General features: G+C 41.3%; 1 protein-coding gene across 2 annotated transcripts in view; it reads left to right on the top strand.

Annotated features, from left to right (window-relative positions):
• akap12b (A kinase (PRKA) anchor protein 12b) overlaps positions 1-20,545 on the top strand; it is a 51,166-nt gene that overhangs the window by 21,956 nt on the left and 8,665 nt on the right. Inside the window, exon 2 of one of the 2 annotated variants that reach the window (XM_030404824.1) lies at positions 2,949-3,024. In XM_030404824.1, coding sequence (XP_030260684.1) covers positions 2,949-3,024 — 76 coding nt within the window. Of the gene's footprint in view, positions 1-2,948; positions 3,025-17,040; positions 17,324-20,545 lie in introns of those variants that run through there. The other variant, XM_030404825.1, reaches the window with a different exon arrangement.

Here is a 20,545-nt window from a genome sequence, read left to right as displayed (position 1 = left end):
TATAAAGGCTCCCAAAATCTAATCATGATAATGATGATTTATCTTATTTCATATCCTCCGTGGCTGCCTTTCTTTATCAGGATGTGACATTTAGATGATTCTTGGTATGTAAAGACTTCCAAGTTTTGTTTTTTTATTCCCAATAATTAAACTATTCTCTCAATAGCATCTTGTTGACAACAACCCAAACAGAACATTGTCTGGCTTGTCTCCTGTAAACTATAATCATGGGACTTTCTATTATGGGTTTTTTTTCTGCACTGATTCCTGATCAGCTGGTCATGACATGAACAAGAAATGACATCCAGTAGTCATGTTTTTTCCATAGGGAAGGACGTAGGGTCCACACAACCTTTGAGCTGGGGTGGCGTGCACTTACTGTACTTTAGTATCGTCTTCCTGAATCAAGCTCTTCAGTAAAAACATCCGAGTGGCACTGTGAGCACTTAAGGAATAGTAATGCACGCGATCTAATGAGGTTCTCTATTTCTGTTTGCTGTTCTGCTGGGAACACTTAGGTGGTAGCAGACAAGGTCAATTGTTGCATTGAGTTTTTGTGATGTTAATAAGACATCTCATTAAATCTATAACCGCTAATGGCCACCGTATCAACAAAACCATCTCATTTTGATCTATTTTCTGCTGACTGAAGCTCGGTGCAAACACTCCAGGTATTTGTCTGTGAAAGAAACGACTGGAGAAAAGTTGTTGGACTGAAATGAACACAGAAATTAGCTTATTTTAGACTTGCCACATGACACAACTGTCACTGGATAGTAGAAAGAAGTTAAATTGAAGTTTCATCGAAGAGACAAGCAGTTGATTGAACAAGCCTCTCACTGCTCCTCACAGAGTTGGCCTTTGTTACACTCCCCCTCAAACTGTTCCAACACCATGTAGGACGGCCCCTCTTCCCCCTCGACGACCACCCCTCAGTTCCTCCCCTCCTCACTTTCTTTTTCTCATCTTTTTAGTGCATCCCTCCAACCTGTCCCAGGCAGAGTGTCTCCTCTGTGGTGTCATTTTTCAGGGCTTTCCTGGAGGAGTTCAGGGTGGTGGGAATAGGGCCCGAATTGTCCATTAGTTAGATTAGCAGCTCTGTGGGGAGGCTCTGGTTCCCTCTCCCCTGGCCGGGACAGACAAAGCTCGTCCTGCCTGCTATTGTGCGGCTGTCAGTCGGAGCTGGTCGCAACCAGAATAAACCCTTGTCAGGACCCAGATCCACTGATAAGGTGCTGTGAGCTAGGTTGTGTTTTTTCACTTTGCCCACGATATAAAAAAAACAACTTAAATACAATATTGTACTTTTTGATCTTCATTTGCAGCCTTATATTAGGTTATTAGGATATTTTCTGGTAGGATTTCTGTGTAGCACTTCTTCAGTGTTTGTCTTCCAGTTTACCAGATATAGACCTTGGTGACCCCTGGTGTGAATGTACCCATTTTTGGTACTTGTCATGATGTTTATGTCCTTAAACAATGAATTTTTATCACCGCTAATAAAACCATTTAAGGATAGTGTAATGTAGAAGCAGCACGCACAACCATTTAAGGATCTCATAATGTCCTGGCAGGCTGTTTCACTGATCATAAAACAGTGATGGGTCGGTTGAGATGCTGGCATTTATTTGGTGGTTCACATTATTTGAAAACGTGGACCCTGGTTATGAGCAGTGACAGCAGTTTTAGTGCTTAAGTGAAGGCTAACAATTTATCGAATGCCTTGAGCTTAACATTTGGAAAAATACCTTATTAGATTTCTTGTTGGGAATCAGATGGGAGATTAGTACTACTGTGCGTGTAAAGTTTGGAGCAAGAGCTACAAGATAGTTAGCTTGGCTCAATGTAGCTTCAGATAGGGCTGGAAACAAGGTGTAAGGTGAAGGTTAGGTGTATTTTTTAACTTTGGACTGTGCCAAGCTAGCAAGCTGTTACCCCCTCCATCTTAGTTACAGTAAGATATGCTAACTGCCTATTATGATTAGCTCCATATTTGACAGGCAGACATGAGGGGGTCATAATCAGGGAGCTTCAGAATGTCAGTAGGTTCATTTTTTTTTACTTTGGACTGTGCCGTTAGCTCCTTAGCCATATTTGATGCACATGCATGAGGGTGAGTGAGTTAGTGAGCTTTAGCCATGTAAGTAGGTGGCTTTTTCAACCTTGAAATATGCTGCGGTAGTTAGCTGTTACCCAACATTTTAGGTACAGAAGGTTGATGTTATCACCATGTTTGACACACAGACATTAAGGTGTTTTTGCTGAGCTTTATATGTAGGTTTATTTCTTAGCATACTAGCTAGTACTGTAAGATAAAGGGGCTGGGTTATGGTTTGTGTTAGGTGCTACTAGCTAATTTCTGTGCTCCACATTTGATGCACAGACATGAGGGCGTGTTAGTGAGAGAACTTCAGAGATGTTAGTGGTTTGTAATTTTAGCCATTTCAGCTAGGCCTACCAATGGCTACGCTTCTGCCTTTTGTGGCTAGCTTGATTTTTGATGCAAAGTGTTGTATTTTTATAGTTTGAACTTTGCAAAACAAACTGTTTCAGCAGTCGTTAAATAAGCTAACCACCTACTGGGTTAACCATATTTAATATACAGATGAAAGCAAGAGTGTGTTAGGGAGCTTTAGAGGAACAGGCTTTTCTACTTTGTACAGAGACTGGCTATCTATTTCCCCTCATTAATAGGCTTTATGCTAAGCTAGGCTAATTGCCTCCTGGCTGACACACCCCCTGTACTTAAGGTAAGAATTTTCTTGCCTAACCCGTAAGAAGTGAGAAATAGTATTTCCCAAAATGTTAAACTATCCCTTAAAAGGAAAAAAAATGATCAACTGTGTATATTTGTGCAAGCTGATGCCTTTAAATAAATACATTTTTTACAAATTAGATATACCTCTTGACTCACAGTGTCTCCCCTTTCTGTGTTTTTTCTTTTTCAGTCTTTGCAGAAAAATGGACAAATCTCAAGCATGACCAGTCTGAATGGACACTCAGAGGACAACACGCTGGCAGAAGGTGCGTGTGTGTGTGTTTGTGTCTGTGTGTCTTATCCGTCAGTGGTGTTTATTTACAGTGTGTGGCTTTGGGTGTTCCTGTGGTCGGTGGGGTAAGTAGTTGCGATGTTTGTTTGGGATTGTGTCTGGGATTTTGTACTGTTTCTTCAGCAGTGGCAGGAGGTAAGCTTGTTTGTGTGGGGTCAGTTTTCAGTGAGCCTGTGTGTGTGGGTGTGTGTCTGTGTGAGTGCAGATTCTTTCCTGTAGATGTCTTGCGAGATCTACTTGATCCTTAACTAATCCGTTTCTCAAAACATAGGGGACACCTACATTGGATTTTCACATAGGAGCCACACACACACGCAGCTTACTCTTTCTCTATTTCACTTCACTCTTTCTTAACTTGCGTACACACACCCATTTTATAAAGTTATAGTCCTACTTGATCTTAGTGTAAGGCTGTGCTTGAGGGCAGATGCAAGAAGAATTTGTGATCAGATCATACCCCTGTATGAAACAGAAATATCACTTTAAGTTTGTCAAAACATTAAAGGAGTGCCAGTTTTTATAATAAAATGTTTCTTTCTGAACCTCCCACCACCTTTGCACAGAGCTAGAAATCCATCCGTCTGTCGAAGAAGCGAATGGACACAGAAGTAGGCCTCATTTGTCTCACTGTTTAAAGGACTTGTCAAAACATTGTTTTTATGGAATAGAAATATTTAAAGAGGACTGTCTGTGGTCTTGTGGAAGCTACTCAAAACGACTCAACGAACATTTTCAGGTCAGTAATCTGAGATAGCCATTAACCGGTAATAACGGGCAAAATTAATTTCTGCCACTTAAATTAAACATTAACATTAACCTGCTCTGTCCATCCTCTGCAGCACCCTCCAAAGCCACGTTTATTTATTTTCTTTACCATTTCAATCGTGTCTCCCTCAATCTGGGAGGGCTGCAGGGGCCGGTGCACCCTCCCTAAATATTTAGCAGGCCGTGACCCGGGCCCCGCACAAAGCAACCTGCGCACTTCATAATATGTTATGGCCCAGGGGAAAGGGTAACCCTATACTACTTAAAACACAGAGATATGTCACATACCACTCTGTCAAATAACCTATTTAATAAGCTATTTAATGAAGCGATTCAGTCCGTTTATAGAGTAACTCAATACCCTCTTCAGAGCAGAGATACAGAGTGTATGAGTTGATGCGGCACGTAGACTAGTGGGGAGTAATTTGGTTGTTGAAATCATTGTCTCTGTGGACATGTACTGTTAAGTTAATTAGTAACGTGGGAAAATGTAGAACAGAAAAGAGTCGAATCACATATTTCCCTTCTCGGGTACTACATGCTCAGATCTTGTGCACTTGTGCATGCAGATGCACACCGTTTGCATTCATGTACACAAAACCAATTAACCTGAACTTGTGAACACGATGATGATGGGTCGCGTGCAACATTCCTTTCTGTTTTTTTTGTGTGTCCTCAAAATCGTTAGATGATTTGTAATTTTTTTCCAGTGCTCCACAATTTTCATTCCTCTTCTTGCCTCAAGAAAACATGTTTTTCTTCTGAGATGATAATGCCACATCTCTTCAGATCCATTCAGCTATTACACACATGCACACACAACCCACGGCCGATTTATGTTGTGCTCACAGAACCTGGCACTCTCACCGGCAGCCAGTGATGTGCACAGGGGGGGCGGGGGGGCGGTCGCCCCCCCTTGTGGCCCAGTTGTAGAAAAACGCGTGCTAAAGTGCCCTCTTAGGAGCTAAAACGCGTGCTAAACTGCCCTCTTGGGTGGAAAAAACTCACTAAACTGCCCCTTTGGCTGGTTAAAACATGATAAACTGCCCTCTTGGGTGGCAAAAATGTGCGCTAAAGTGCCCTCTTGGGAGGCAAAAACGTGTGCTAAAGTACCCACCTGGTTGGCAAAATACAAGTGCCCTCTTGGGTGGCAAAAACGCATACTAATTTGCCCTCTTGGGAGGCAAAAATGTGTGCTAAAGTGCCCTCTTGGAAGGCAAAAACGTGTGCTAAAGTGCCTTCTTGGGTGGCAAAAACGCATGCTAAAGTGCCCTCTTGGGAGGCAAAAACGCATGCTAAAGTGCCCTCCTGGTTAGCAAAACACACTAAACTGCCCTCTTGGGTGGAACAAACACTAAACTGCCCCCTTGGCTGGTTAAAACATGATAAACTATCCACTTGGGTGGCAAAAGGGCATCTTTAAGTGCCCTCCTTATTGGCAAAACACATTAAACTGCCCTCTTAGGTGAAAATAAAACAGTTAATTGCTCTATTGGGTGGTAGAGCAGCAAGTTTAAGCGCACTTCCGGTTGGCAAAACATGATAACCTGCCCTCTAGTCTTGGGTTGTATAAACACGTGCTTAAGTGCCCTTGTGGTTGGTAAAACACAAGTGCTCTCTTGGGTGGAAAAACACACTAAACTGCTGCGATTGGATGGAGAATATTGATTCCAATTAAGGCATGCAAGCTTTCCCAGAGTAATTTTATGGTCTCAACAAGTTAAACCCTGTTTATGTTCAATACACTTTGTATGGCCATTAGCCCATATTTTCTGTTTTTTTAAATTAATGTATTTATTTCATTTTAATTTATTAGCCGATAGGCTAATAAACTTTCTAGATTTTATTTTCAATTTACAATTTAGGCTAGGTCAGTTAGATTCATTGTATTTAGTAAATTATGGAATAAATTGATAACAGCTAGATAGATGGTAACTTAAGTTTTAAGAACGCATTCCCGTTGTTAAAATAAATCCATTCCATCCATTTAAGTATTCAGTTTTAGACACACTCTCTCTCACTGACTGAGGTGCAACCCGGCATCCTACTGCTGTGTGAGGTAGGTAGCTAATATAGCAAGCTGTCTATTAAGTTACCAATTTTGCATTACTAAATACTAGTGTATGTACCCTGGGAGTGCTATTATTAGGTAGAGATTCACATCACATGTTTAAGCCTAGGCTGAGGAGCTAGCCTAGCTAAGTCTTGCGGGAATAGCTTTTTAAAAGCTAGGCAGTAAAATTAAAAGTGGGGTTAGCATTGCATATCAGGGTTTCCGCCAGGTTTAAGTTGACCCCCGCCAGGCTAAGCATTTGGGATTTTTTATTTTAATTTAATTTTTAAAAATGCTTTTCTTCAGTTGGAAACATGCAGTGGCTTGCAAAAGTATTCACCCCCCTTGAACTTTTCCACATTTTGTCACGTTACAACCACAAACGTAATTGTATTTTAATGGCATTTCATGTGATAGGCCAACACAAAGTGGTGCATAATTGTGAAGTGGAAGGAAAATGATACAAGGTTTTCAAACATTTTTAAAAATAGAAAACTGAAAAGTGTGGTGTGCAAAAGTATTCACCCCACTTTACTCTGATACACTTAGATAAAATCCAGTGCAACCAATTGCCTTCAAAAGTCACCTAATTAGTAAATGGAGTCCATCTGTGTGAAATCTAATCTCAGTGTAAATACAGCTGATCTGTGAAGGCCTCAGAGGTTTGCTAGAGAACATTGTTGAACGAACAGCATCATGAAGCCCAAGGAACACACCGGACAGGTGGTTAGGATATGAAAAAATATCCCAAGCTTTGAACATCTCACAGAGCACTGTTCAATCCATGGGATGGAAAGATGGATGGAGCCAAATACAGGACAATCTTAGAAGAAAACCTGTTAGAGTCTGCAAAAGACTTGAGACTGGGGCGGAGGTTCACCTTCCAGCTGGATAACGAGCCTAAACATACAGCCAGAGCTACAATGGAATGGTTTAGATCAAAGAATATTCATGTGTTAGAATGGCCCAGTCAAAGTCCAGACCTAAATCCAAGTGAGAATCTTTGGCAAGACTTGAAAATTGCTGTTCAGACAATCAGACTAAACTTGAGCTATTTTGCAAGGAAGAATGGGCAAATATTTCAGTCTCTATATGTGCATCGCTGGTAGAGACTTACCCCGGAAGACTTGCAGCTGTCATTGCAGGGAAAGGTGGTTCTACAAAGTATTGACTCAGGGGGGTGAATACTTTTGCACACCACACTTTTCTGTTTTTTATTTTTAAAAATGTTTAATGTATCATTTTCCTTCCACTTCACAAATATGCACCACTTTGTGTTGGTCTATCACATAAAACCCCATTAAAATACATTTACATTTGTGGTTGTAACATGACAAAATGTGGAAAAGTTCAAGGGGGGTGAATACTTTTGCAAGCCACTGTATGTCTATGCTTCATCATAGCTTGTTTCTTTTGAGGTGTCAAATGAATATTTTAAATGTGTATTGTTCCCTGTGTTTTTATCACAGAGCTCTATTGGATGAAGAAAACACAGTTCTCGTGGATGCTGATCCTAACTAAATTAACTTGAGTAGTCTGTCTAGTTAGTCTGTTTTAAGGCTATATAATGTGCCATTTGTATAACATATAAACATGTCTAAAGCGCCCTCGGCAGCACACGGAACTTAGTGCCCTCTTCAGTGGCGAGAACGCGCTGTATGTGCCCTTTTTTTCTTTTCGCCCCTGCCCTTCAAAAAGTCTGTGCACGCCACTGCCGGCAGCACAAAAAACAGGAAAGAAACTGTAGAAATCAGCTGATGTTGTGAGAGAAATTCAAGGCTACTGATTAAAGATGTGCAGGGGGAGTGAAAGAAGGGAGATACATGATGGGAGAAAAGGGGAAAAAGAAGGGAGGGTTTTGCCCCCTGATAAAGACAGTGATGCATTGTGGGAGACAGGAAGTGCAGAGGAATCTCTCTGATAACGACCAAAAACAACAAAAGACAGGCTGCAGATCAAAAGACTGACACATGAGCAAACATACGTGCGTACTAGCGCACACATATGAAAACACACAGCCATAATCTCTCTCTATCAGGTGCACCAGAGTGTTTATAGTGTGAGGGCCGCACCCCAAACAGATCACACACCAACGTGGATAATATGACAACTGAGAGTGTTTCGGGATACGACGTTTAACTCACTTTCATCAAACTTATTCTTAAATCTGACATTTTGACAGGGATTAAAGGTATTGATTCTCGTAATACAAGTCTCTGCTGCAGACTTTTATGGCCAATTTTAGTTGAAAAGTCAATAAGTATCGTAATAGTTTGGTTTTATGGAAAGAAAAAGAGCAGGTTTTTTACGTTGCAGCAAAAATATTTTGGTCTATCATCTGTCATGGACTGTTTAATGAAATTACCGAAAGTATTTGTTTAAAATGGTATCAAAGTATGAGGATTGGTGTGGAGTTACATTTTCCAGTCCGTCTGATAGTAGCCGACATCTTTGTGAATACAAACACTGAATCTGCCGGTTCACACAAGGTGACCGTGGCTTGTAAAGGAGATGTGGCAGTTGTGTTTTGGTCTTATGAGAACACCTGAAAATGCAGGATTGACAATGAGAAGTAAGTATAGATAAAATAGCTGAATCAATGGTCAGAGTTTTTTCAGATTTGTTGTTACTTGGTTGCTGCTCCTTTTTTCTCAGCAAAGACTTGGTGCTCCATCTTGGGGGGGGCAATGGTTTTGGATAAAACGTGGATAACAAATCGATTCAAACACCGTTTGAAAATCCTCCTCAAACTTTGTTTTGATCTTCTTTGGGTGCCAGATTGGCTGTGAAAGGACAGAGGCAGGAGAGCTGAGGCTGAAGAATGCAGGGTTTACTTCAGGTTAATAGACAGAAAGAAACTGAATAAATATTACATGTAGTTTTTTGAGGGGAGAGCTCAAAAATGTCTCTTTGCTAAAGAGATGAGAGAGGCAAGCATAGCCAGGAGGAGTAAACATAGGGAAGAATAAAGAGAGAGGAAAGACACATGCATCCATGATTGTTGCAATGACCCTGCATCAGTTAACAATTTTACAAATATAATTAAAATAAGATGCATTATCACCTTCTTTTTTCTCAGAATCTGATCCCTCTAACTTGATTTGTTTTTGTATTCAACAATAATGTGTTATTAAAGAAACCATATTGATCTTTCTCTTTGTCAGTCTCATAATATAATTTGTTGTGTGCTGCGTTTTTCCATTTAGACGTGCACACAAGCCTGTATGTGTGTTAGGGTTGCTAATTTCAGGGGTGTGGGCGCGTTGGGGTGCAGTGGGAGCCCAAAGACTGACATCATAGCTGATGTAATTCACTGGCCGGAGCGTTGACGGTCCCTCCCAGGTGGCTCACAGGCCCTAAAAAGAGGACAGATGAAGTTTTCTGGAAGGACTGAGAAGGAGAGAATGCTGACTGTGTGAGTGTGCTCTTGTGTGTTCAAGGCAGTTTTGTGTTCATTTGATCATTCTTTTGTTTAGATAATGCACGTCTGTTCGTTTCATTCAGTCACCTGATTTGGTACAATATGACAAATTGTACTGCATACTGTAGCTGTCTTAGTCAGTCAGAAAGTACGAGTGGTCCTAGTTGTGTCATGAATCGACAGAAACGATTCACTGGAGTCTCTTCGTGCTTCATTTTTACATCTTTTTGGTCGCAGGTGTTAACTTTTACGAGGTGAACGTATTGCAATCCGTGCGTACTGTAGGTGTGCATGCTTGTGTGTGTATTTGTGTGTGTGGCCATGATTTAATACCAGGATGGACTTACTCAGGCCCGGCCCCGGGGGGACATATATAGCTGTGTTGCCAAAACGTTCATCACGCCTGTAGAAAGGGACCTCTCCCTTCACTTAAGCTCTGTCTGATCCCTGCCAACAAGGCTTCACGTCGTACAGTCGTCATAATACAATCCAGCTGCTGGATTGCTCCGTTTGGATTCTGGCCCGTATACCTTTTACATTCCAACTGACAACACTTATTACAGGCGATGTTTCCTTAAGATCTTTTTATGCATCTTTTTCTACTGTACTCACACTACTGGGAGGAATTCTTTTGTCCTCGGTTTGCACAGATGTTGATCCATCAACTTGCTGCGAGACGTCAGAATGATTTCTTCTCCTCAGAGAAAGGAAGTGATCCCAGAGGAAAGTGTTCGAGAGGCAGAGTTTTTAGATTGAGTGCTTAAAAGGCCCTCAGCCCCTCAAGATCCATCATTGTCCAGTCAGTAGTTCAATTATGTTCATCTGTGCGGCATGTTTTATTTAGTCATTTGTAATAAAGTGGGTGCTTTGAGAATCCACTTCGGGGCAACGGAGAATAGGAGAAGTAGATTCGAAATCTGCTTTTTGTCATCTGCCGCTTCAGCATCTTAACGGATCAGAAAAAAAAGCTTTTTTTTTTTTCGGAATCATGTTTGAGCTATTTAAATGAAGCTTGAGAAGTTCTGACAGACTAGATCACCAGCAATAACCTGACCAGCTGACGACAAGCTTATCAAAAATCTAATCTCTCAGCTAACTGCACTCACCAAAATACCCACAGTCAATTTCTCCGTATACAATTGGATGATTGAATGCTGAAACATCATATTGTAGTGCTTACTTACTTGCAAAAACTCCAAATCGAATCAAGTGTCCTTCCCATCTTAATTTTTAAAAACCTTAACCAGCATGTGTTCACTTTTACGATTTCTTTACTTATAATAGGCAAGAACAAAATGTATTTCCTTTTCTAAAACTTGTTTTTGTTTTTATTTTGTCAAAGCAATGACATCAAGTCATTATTGAAACAGATGCGGCTGTTAAACATAACTCTTCTACTTGATTCTGGTTGGACAAATAAAGCATGCTAACATTTTCCATATTGACAACTCTGAAAGGTTTATATTGGGCATTCTTAGTGTGTTAGCATGCTAACAAAGTAGAGCCTCAAAAGTACAGACCGTACTGAATTGTACAGCAATCTGCCAAATAGTTTTCTCGAGACAGTGAATAAAAAAAACACAAACATCAACTCGAGGAATGGTTGGGGGATCTCCAGAGTCATTGTGATTCATCCTCTGGTGACCACAAAATGTTTGTACATAAGCTAAGGGCAATTCATCCATTAGTTGTTGAGATATTTCAGACTGGATCAAAGTGATGGAATGATTGCCCGACATTGTGTAAGGCAGAATTTATATAAATAAGATCTCTTGAACTAGGAATTCAGAATTTAATTGTGTGCAAGTGTAAACAAACCGTGACATCATCCATTGGTTTGTGGACTCCATTTTGGCATTACGGTTATTGCCATCTTGGTTTCAGGAGCCAGAAGTGATCATATTTGGACCGCCAGAGCTGGAAGATTTTCTTATTGGATGTGACTGAGATCCTGACGACACACAGCGGTTGCAACTTGTCAACCTCACTGTGTCATGCCCGAAACCATACCCTACTTTATCATCTATTTCACCTTAAATGGGACCATAATTTCCATAGTGAACATCATGCTACATCGAAGAAGATTTGAAACAAGTGACCAGATTCGAAAGAATGCAGGTTTAAGGCACTGCCATATTGGCTTCGCCTGCCAGACCCAGAATTTTATACGGTTGATATTCACATGTAAACAATGAGTTAGCAACCTAAATTCAGCATCACTTCCACATAAACTGATGACCCAGTTACCTTTTATAATTGTTTTTTTTTTTAACTATATATAACTGCCTCAGAGTCTCAGAAGTGACTGTGAAGCACAAATTAAAAAAAAAAAAGCAGATGCTGTATTGTCCAGTCTGACAGTGTTTGTTAATCATATAAAACAAATGGTCTGTACTGCTGGATAGACAGTCATGGTGTGTCCAAAATGCACCATATAAAAAACAAAAGGTTAATTGTTTGATGGGAGTCCATCCCTATGAGTAATAAAATGAGCGTCACAGATACAGAGGGCCTAACATTACAGTAATACGGTCAAACTCATGATAGACCTCTCAGACCCCCCAGGACCCACTCGTCTCCGCAGGCACTCCCCTCTCATCTTTCCCGGCATCAGGGAACCTAATCTCCCTCCTCAACCCCTAACCTCCCCCAGGCACATGGAGGATTGAGAGAATGGACCAGGAATGTGACTGACCCCTCCTTCTTATCCTCCTTTAATAGCGTCAAGGTCCCTGATACAAAGCACAGAGTATCCATATACTATAATAAGTCATCTTTACTTTGCAATCAATGATAACATCTTTATATGAATGCCAAGTATGTGTCAGCGAAGTGAGGTTTTTCACTTTCCCCCGATGCAACACTTGAGCGTAATCTTCTTGATGCTGGACACGCGATCCTTCAGTGATCTGCCTAAGTCTAACTTGTCTTAAGTTACCGACATTTGTTTATAGAAAATCCCAAAACAAGCAAAGTTGTTGTGGAAACAGTCAGAATTACTCACTCTGTTGGCCGTTTAAGGAAAGACAAATTCATTTCGGGCATCCAGTTGAGATAAAATAGATGAACAACTTCTGAGTGTAACTCAAGCGCATGTTAATGGACCTCAGCAAAATCGTAATGTTAAGCAGAGCCGTGCATGAGACTGAGGTAAGGAAGATGGATAAGCAGCTAGGAAGAGAATGAAGGATAAGAGCAATAGTGAAGCTCATTTTTGGGGCAAGTTCTCATGCGATGCAGCTGGGTAGGGAGTGGGAACCATCTTTGATGGCTCAGAGACGAGATGAGCCACTTTTTCTTTACCAGCCTCTTTCCGCTATTTGGTGCAAACCTTTCATCTGGACCACCTTTGGACATGCATTTTAAGACGAAGAGTTTCTGTGGATTAAACACAAATCACACAAACCGGCAAAATTGTCAAGCTGATAAGTCCCTCTCATTCACCTCAAATGTTGACCATTTTCAGGGTCTTTTCAATCACCAGGAGATGTTTTTTTTGTTCTTTCTGTACTGGAAGACGAGATGATGCACAACAACAACTGGAATGCCAAGTTGCTGGTACAGATATTTCAGGAATGCAAACATAACAGATGGCAGAGGCTGGCTAAACATACCCCTCTGAAGGAAATGCAGCACCTCACCCCAAATTTAAAACCACAGTTTTTCTTGCTATGTAATTGTTTCCAGTTGTGTGTAAGATAATATCGATGATATGGAACCAACCGATTCTCTCTCAATTGAAAGCTACATGACGCTTGATTGACATAAACAAAAGGTGGACAGGAAATGTTCAAATCTGAGACGTCACATCTACGTGTGTCATCGCGTACTGTACTGTAATCTCAGCAAGAAAAAAGCCGGAAAGCTTGCTGGACGGACTGTGCCGAGTACAGAACGACGTGTAACTCGAGGAAATGGGCAAAAGGAAGAGGAAGCAGTGATGTCAAGAAGTGACTGCGTTTCCTGTCCGACATTCTTATCCATCCCTCCGGCCCACACACACGCAGGAGTTGGGGGGTGGGATGTGGGCTCGAGAGGACAGAAGAGACAGGGGGAGAGCGAGGGATTAAAGAGGACTGGAGTGTGGATTCGGGAAATAAAAAGTGATGGTATGAAAGGACCTTAACAGAATCAAAAAATAGAGAAGAAAGGACACATACTGAATGAAAAACTCTCTGATCTCAGGCAGCTTCACACTCTCTCGGCCCTCGTTTCCCTTTCCTCCAATTATTTCAACATCATGCTATCCAGTTCTTGGAAGAGTAGGAGGCGTTTTCTCTTCTGTGCTGTCCGATGATGTCATTCACTTCTTTGCAGGCAACAAAAAGCCCCTCCGCCTAGCACCCCAACCCCCAACCCTGACCATTCAACACCCCTTCTCAGACATTCCTCAACTCAGGCACGTTTTCTGATTTATAAAGATATGTGGGGCGTCAACCCCCCACACTTGGCTCTGTGTTATCCTGAGTTAACTCAGTTAAGTTAATTGTAATTTTATGGTTGCAGCCTATTTGAATCTAATCAGAAAAGGAGGAGAACATATTTAAATTGACTCATCGGGGTATGGTTTTTACTTTAAGTAGCTTGTTGAAATATTCTTAATCCTCTCAGTCTGACAGTATTATATTCAGTTTCTTTGTCAGGTACAGCTGTATCACATGTTGTTGACGTGAGATATTCCAGATACCTCGTGCATACTTTAATGCACATTTCCCTAAAGTTCAACCTGATATGAGTCTGTGATCACTACAAAAACTTAGACCTAATGCGATTAGTTGATCAACCGATAAGTAGTTAAATTACAGAAACGATGTCAGCAACTGTGTCCTGTAAAAACAGGAATGTCAAGAGGGACTTGTCATGGATACTGACTGGCGATGGGACTTTCAAATGGACATTTAGGGCATTTACAAATTGACAGTAACTACAGCCTCTCCCGGCAACAGACTCTCTTTCAGCAAGTAACCTGGCATGAAGACCCGAGGAAGGAGCTGCCCATGAGCTGAAGAATGAATAAGTGGCGCCGTACAGTAACAGACCCTCATTCAGTGGGCTAACCCAGTAGCATTAGGCACATGACAAGTCAAAAGTGAGTACCAAGCAGCAGATCGATGGCTATTTAGCATGTGTTTATATGTATGTGGCATTTGCTGCATCTGAGTTTTTGATTTATTAGACTGACAACTGAGAGCTTATCGAACGTAGCAAACTTGCCACTTACACACACACTTACACATTGTGTTTCATTGGACACAACATTACGATATGCCCCCAAGTGCAACACTTTTTTGCATCGTTTCTTAAATACCATTCTTGAAAAGGCAACTGTTTTGTCATCGCTGGTACAGAAAGTGGAACATAGGTGACAATCAGCTCAAGACGTATGTGATCAAAAGGAAACCAGAAAGCTTGAAAGCACAGTGTGTAATTTCTGCCACCATCTCTAAATCAAAACACAACCAAAGTAGCGTGGGATCATGGGAGGCTTCATTATTGAAAAAGCGCTTTTGCTGATAAAAATCTTTCAGGTGTGACTCAAGCAGATTTGTTAACGGACAAGGTAATATAGCCTCATGAGTTATAGCAACAGGCAGATAACATGAAACACACCGCTACACTGAACAAAATCACTGATTTGGGAATACTGAAATAATCTGAAATAATCGTAAGTTTATAATCGTTTATAAGAGTGAGGCAGGGTCATATGGTTCAAGAGGTCAATCAAATTAGCACTGTGACCAAAACAGGAAAAGAAGGAAGAAAACACAATTATGTAGGTTTAGAGAACTGCGTTAATGTTTTTATTTAGTCTTCTTCGCTTTCTTAGTCATAAACACGTCACAAAGTGTTTTTAAGTTACACCAGGCCATGGGAACTTTAGACAAACTTGTTAACAGGACAAATTCCGAGCAGGATGTTATGTTTGTTAATTAATTTAAAAACGGTCTCCCTTGTTCTGTAACTCCTAGACGGTGTGTTTACGACATCATTTCCCATTGCACTCATAGTAACCTGAAGCTGTGCCGACATTACCATCTCTCAGGATGTATGGACGTCCAGGAATGTGACTGATGTGAATGAGTCATATGGAGGAAGTAGGGAGGGAAAAGGAAGATGAGGGCCTCTCACCAAACTCTAAAATTCCCTTCAGTCTGACTCACTGTCCACTCAGCATAATACACAGTACTGTCACAGTGGCCATCGTGTAGTATTGTAGAGATAGTTAAATACCTCCCAGATGACTCACTGCAATAACAGAAAGCCTTAGTGGTGTGTCAGAATGAAATTCTTAGTAAATTACTCTCATCAAATGAATAGTTGTTTTTTGATATGACCATAGGATTTCCCTTTAAACGTGCTGCTACCTCTTAAAAGGCAACTAAGTTACAAAGAGTTAAGAGCTGAATCTGCTCTGTCATCTGGAACTTTTCCCTGAAAATAATATGTCTTATTAGATTTATGACTGTTTTTCTGTCTACACCTCCTTTCTCACTCCTGCACGATAAAAACCGTGAAGCTTTCCATTCACGAGCATAGATCTTGGTATTCACGGCTCTTTTGATTCAATGGATCTGAAGAAACTCACAGGAAGTGGTGTCAGATAAAGAGAGGACGAGTTGCTCTGCCCACGTTTCGCCTGAGAGCTTTTTATGATCTGATTTTAAGTGCACCTTAAAAATTGAAAGTTTAGGAGTTCCAGAAACACTCCCATTGCTGCCACTTTAATTTTGCGCCTACAGCTGACACTTATCTTGAGTATTACAGCTAGGCTTGTCATCATAGCTGTGCATACAGTGCCCCCACATTTAAAAGCATGCACATCTTTGAGTTGGGGGGGTGGTGCTTTCAGACGGTACTTGATTACTGCTGTTATCACCCATTTGGGAGCCTTCTAGATGGAATTCACACATTCCTGTGGGACAATGCTGAAGTGTGACAGATCTGATTATGCTGGTATTTACCTGAGGATTTATCTGCATTCCTTCCAGTCTCCCCCCCAGACAAAAGCTGAATTAAATGTGTCTGTATTGGCGTAATTGAGAGGGGCCTATTAACATTCACAGGGGACAGGCGGCAACTCGATGGCACCCCCGTTCATGGTTTTAGTTTTTGTCAGCCTTTGGTATGAACTTTGCCTCAAATTGGGGCGTTTTAGCAAACTTAGTTTTGCTGTTTTATCCATTTTGCTCTAAAGATTTGGGATTGGGAGCCCCAAAATGCTGAAAAGACGAATAATTTTAAAGTAGGAAATAATACAAAGTTATGTAAGATCAACATTTCTACGACATAACTTGTGGCATGAGATATGGAGGAGAGCCTGGTTGCTTCCTGAGAAAGGGGAGCAAAGGGGAGAGGAGGTGGGGTGGTTGTTTGAGGGAAAACAGTCTGCCTTTTGAGGGCACATATGGGTATTAAGGCCAGATAAAGAGACCGTAGAGTCCCCCCCCCCCCCCCTTCTCCAGAGAAACAATGTGTGTATGAAACAAGGCGAGGAGGAGGGGTGTAATATGGAGTTTGAACATCTACAATAGTTGCAGTTTTTCTGGGCAACAAATTCCTCATTGAAAGGTCACATGTTGAGCTCCAGTCATCCCTGGTGGACGGTGAAGTCTGAGGGAGGGTGAGTGGATAAGGAGGAGGGGGGGGGGGGCTCATTCAGAACAGCTGAAGAGAGGAGAGGGAGGTGGGAGGTGGGAGGAAGAGGGAGGCAGGGGTGGTCCTAACATGACATGTGTGTCAGTCTGTTGAAATGTGTGTGGAGCCCTCTTTTCTGTTCATACTGGCTCAGAGGTGCTGGAAGAAAGAGAAAGAGGGGACAGCTTCACACAGACGGAGAAGACTCACAGAAGAATAAATACAAGTAACTAGATTTTATTGAGTGGGCAGAAAAGCAAAGGAAAACAACAGAAATACAAGTGTAGACTTATTTTTTTAATCCTCTGAATCTTTTTGTATTTGTTCTGTTGATTTTTTTTCTTTGGAGAAAGGATTTTGGAACTTTTATACCAATGCTTGGGACAATAACTCTAACAGGTAAGAACGATTCAATGAGGTTATGTTCTTTGTCTTTTATCAATTTAAAGTTTTATTCAACGTTGCAAAAAAAAATTGCTTTAAAAAAAGTGGTTGCATTCATGCAAAGTAAAGGAAACTTTTTTGACAAAAAAAGAATTTATTTCACTTAAGTATGTGTAAAACTAAAGCAGTAGTTTCTTGCTACATGAATGAGTATCGCTCAAGGCATTGTTGTCCTGAGGGTGTGGTTAGTCAGCATTGTGGATAGTAGACGTCCCGGCACGGTCGAGTGAATTTACTTGGAGGTGACTTTGCTTTGACCACTGCCAAGCCTTATCGTGTGGAAAATAACATTTAAATGCTGTCATTTTCTCACTTTATTAACTTTTATATAATCACAAGTTTGTGTATCATCAAGTGTCCATTCATCATTCTTGAGCATCACTAGTAGCTTTACAGAGAGTGTGTAAGAAAACAACACATCCTTCTTTTTCCATCCCTTTTTGCAGTTTCACTATAAAAATCTGTTTATCTACTGTACGAGTGCCACTCACAATGCTTTAACTACCCACTGATGAGTGCCCTGAACTCGGAAGCACACTCCTGCCAAACTTGTTTGTTGGAAAGTAGTTTCACAGTGACAGCTGGCAGATGGAAAAAATAAATGAAGATGCATGCACAGAAATATTCTCAAAGCCTGCTTTTATCTCATGTCACTGGCCGAGCCAGCACCCTGTATCCCGTCATGTGAAGTGTTTCATTAGATTAGAGTAGAGATCCTAATTCCCAGTGGGCTTATTCAGTTTAGCCCCAGAGGATAGGGAGGGAGGAGAAAGGGGCATATGGAATTAATTACATGCCAAGACCAATTTCTCCTTCAGGTCTTATAACTAGGAGTGATCGTTCAGATGGGTCAGGTCTGAAATGTTTTGCTTTACGGTGACCTCTGCACAGAGATGGATTATCAAAACGCTGATGTTGACGGATAAATATGTATGTTTTGGATATTTTCAATTTAACATATAGTTACATCTTTGAGTTGTTCATAAGATAAACGACATTGGTTGTTGTTTAAGTTTGAGCTGTTGGTGAGCAGGATCCCGCAGAGCCACGGAGACACTTTGACCACATCTTTGATATAGAGAGGGGGTGCCAGACAGGGTCTGTTGGGGGAGGGCTTGGGGCGTCTCCTTGCCCTGTTTTTTAACTGACTTCTTTTGTTTAAAGGGCTTGTGCGCCAGACAATTAATAACAACAAGGATTTGCATATATTTGGCAAAGTTTTTCATCAGCTTCAGCAGCACACAGACTCATAGTCGAGCTGAAACGTGATCTGATCTCACTGGAGACTGGTGTTGATTTGAGGCAATTGTTTTTTGGCTGCGGCCATGATATTTAAGACAAGAGCGTCATCTTACAACATGCCCTCACACATAAACAAAGCCTGTCTGCAGTGGAAAGAAGAATCCCAACTATGAATGTGTGAGTCTGAGATATGTAACACCCTCTAAGGGGCTTCAGCCCCAGGGCAAGAACTCCCCCCCCCCCCCCCCCCCCCCCAACACCATCCCTTCATCTCTTAACTGTCCCCCCCCTCACCCCCTGTAGCCTCACCCCTCACACATGCATTCTATCTGGTACAGTCGTTATTCAAAACACCCATCCTCCTCCTTCCATCACACATTAATCCCCCCACCCCGACCTCCCGCCCCTAAAACCAAATCAATCTGTAGATGTTAACAGTCGTGTGTTTGTGAAAAAAAAGTAGGAAAACAGAGATCAAAAAGACGAGAGAGATGCCAGCAGTCTGTTAAATCAACACGACTCCTGTTTTATTATACATGTAGACACACATGGCCTCGTCTGGCTTGCTAACACACAAACACAAACACACACACACACACACACACACACACAGACAGACATCTTCATTCAACAAACTGCACCAGAAGTTCAATGTAAACAGCTTAGAGGAACTGGTTTAATTACGTACACTAACAAGGAGTTGAGTTTTTGTAAGAGGTTTGTGGTTCTTCTTCTGAGAAATGTTCAACATGATTATTACATAAATCACCCAGGGCTTTCTTCATTCATGTTAACAACAGTTTGGTGAAATCAGCAAACCTCTGAGCTGCAGTGGGTTTTGATGGTAGAAAGAGTGGACCACCCCCTCTTCCTTTATTTTCAGAGGCCAGAGAGGGTCAGAAGGCTATTGTGTTCACATGTGTGTGTGTGCCTTGTGAAGGGGGGTGGTGGGTCCCCATCCATCCTGCTGTGGTGGAATTTGGGTCAAGGGGATTGGGACTTATTTTAAGGAGGGGTAGTAGTTGTAGTAGAAGTAGTAGTAGAGGCCTTTATTGTTTGGTTTGACTCCTCCATGGGCGCAGTTGAGATGCACTTTAACTGAAAAAACAAATAAACATTCTTGAAGTCCCCTAGCTTTTAGATTCAGATTATGTTTAGAGCATCCTAAAATAATTTGCATGACAGGCATAGCTTGCATTCCTCTCGAGTCAAATCTATACATAAGATATGGGTGCGCCCTCCCAAACGACATGAAAACACTTCTTTATTTCGCCATACAAATTTAAGGCTTTGTGTTCAGAAAAAGGTTCTAATTTCTCCATAAGACTAGGTTTTTATATTTAAGGCTATAATATTCTAGGAATGCAGTGCTGCTGACGAAAGGTTCATGTCTATAATTTAGCAAAAGGATGTGGACAGATGTGGGTGCATAGTTTTACATTTTTGTGTGAGACAAGAACGTAGTCATCTTTCACAGACTCATTTGGAGACTTATTTCAACTTTCAAAGCATGCAGCGTAACAAGAACGAAAGCTGGGATCAAATATGTTTTCACATTTTTTTCCCACGTACATTTGGTTGTGCTAGTTTTGAATGAAAGGTTATACATACTCAAGGGCATCACCTTTTTTTTGGATTTGTACTTTTAAAGTGACTGAAAGGTAAAGAGAAGGAAGCGGTTCCCACAGCTTGCATGGTTTTAGGGAGTACGTATACGTCTTGTGTTTCCCAGTGTGTGTAATCAGGTAAGCTGATAGCCAGGCATTAAAAGTCCAGGGAATTTGTTTTCAGTCCAGAGGTATCACATGGGAATTTTTGCAGACTGTAGTGAGATCTGAGGAGAAAGGGAGAGAGAGATAAAAGAGAAAAATGCTGGCAGGTTGTCATCCCCCTACGCCTTCCTCTGTCCAACACATAAAGTGAAAGCAGGCAGAC

The sequence above is a fragment of the Sparus aurata genome, chromosome 22 (assembly GCF_900880675.1).
Source record: "Sparus aurata chromosome 22, fSpaAur1.1, whole genome shotgun sequence".
NCBI classification, from domain to species: Eukaryota; Metazoa; Chordata; class Actinopteri; order Spariformes; family Sparidae; genus Sparus; species Sparus aurata.
This window is presented reverse-complemented; position numbering and strand designations above follow the sequence as displayed.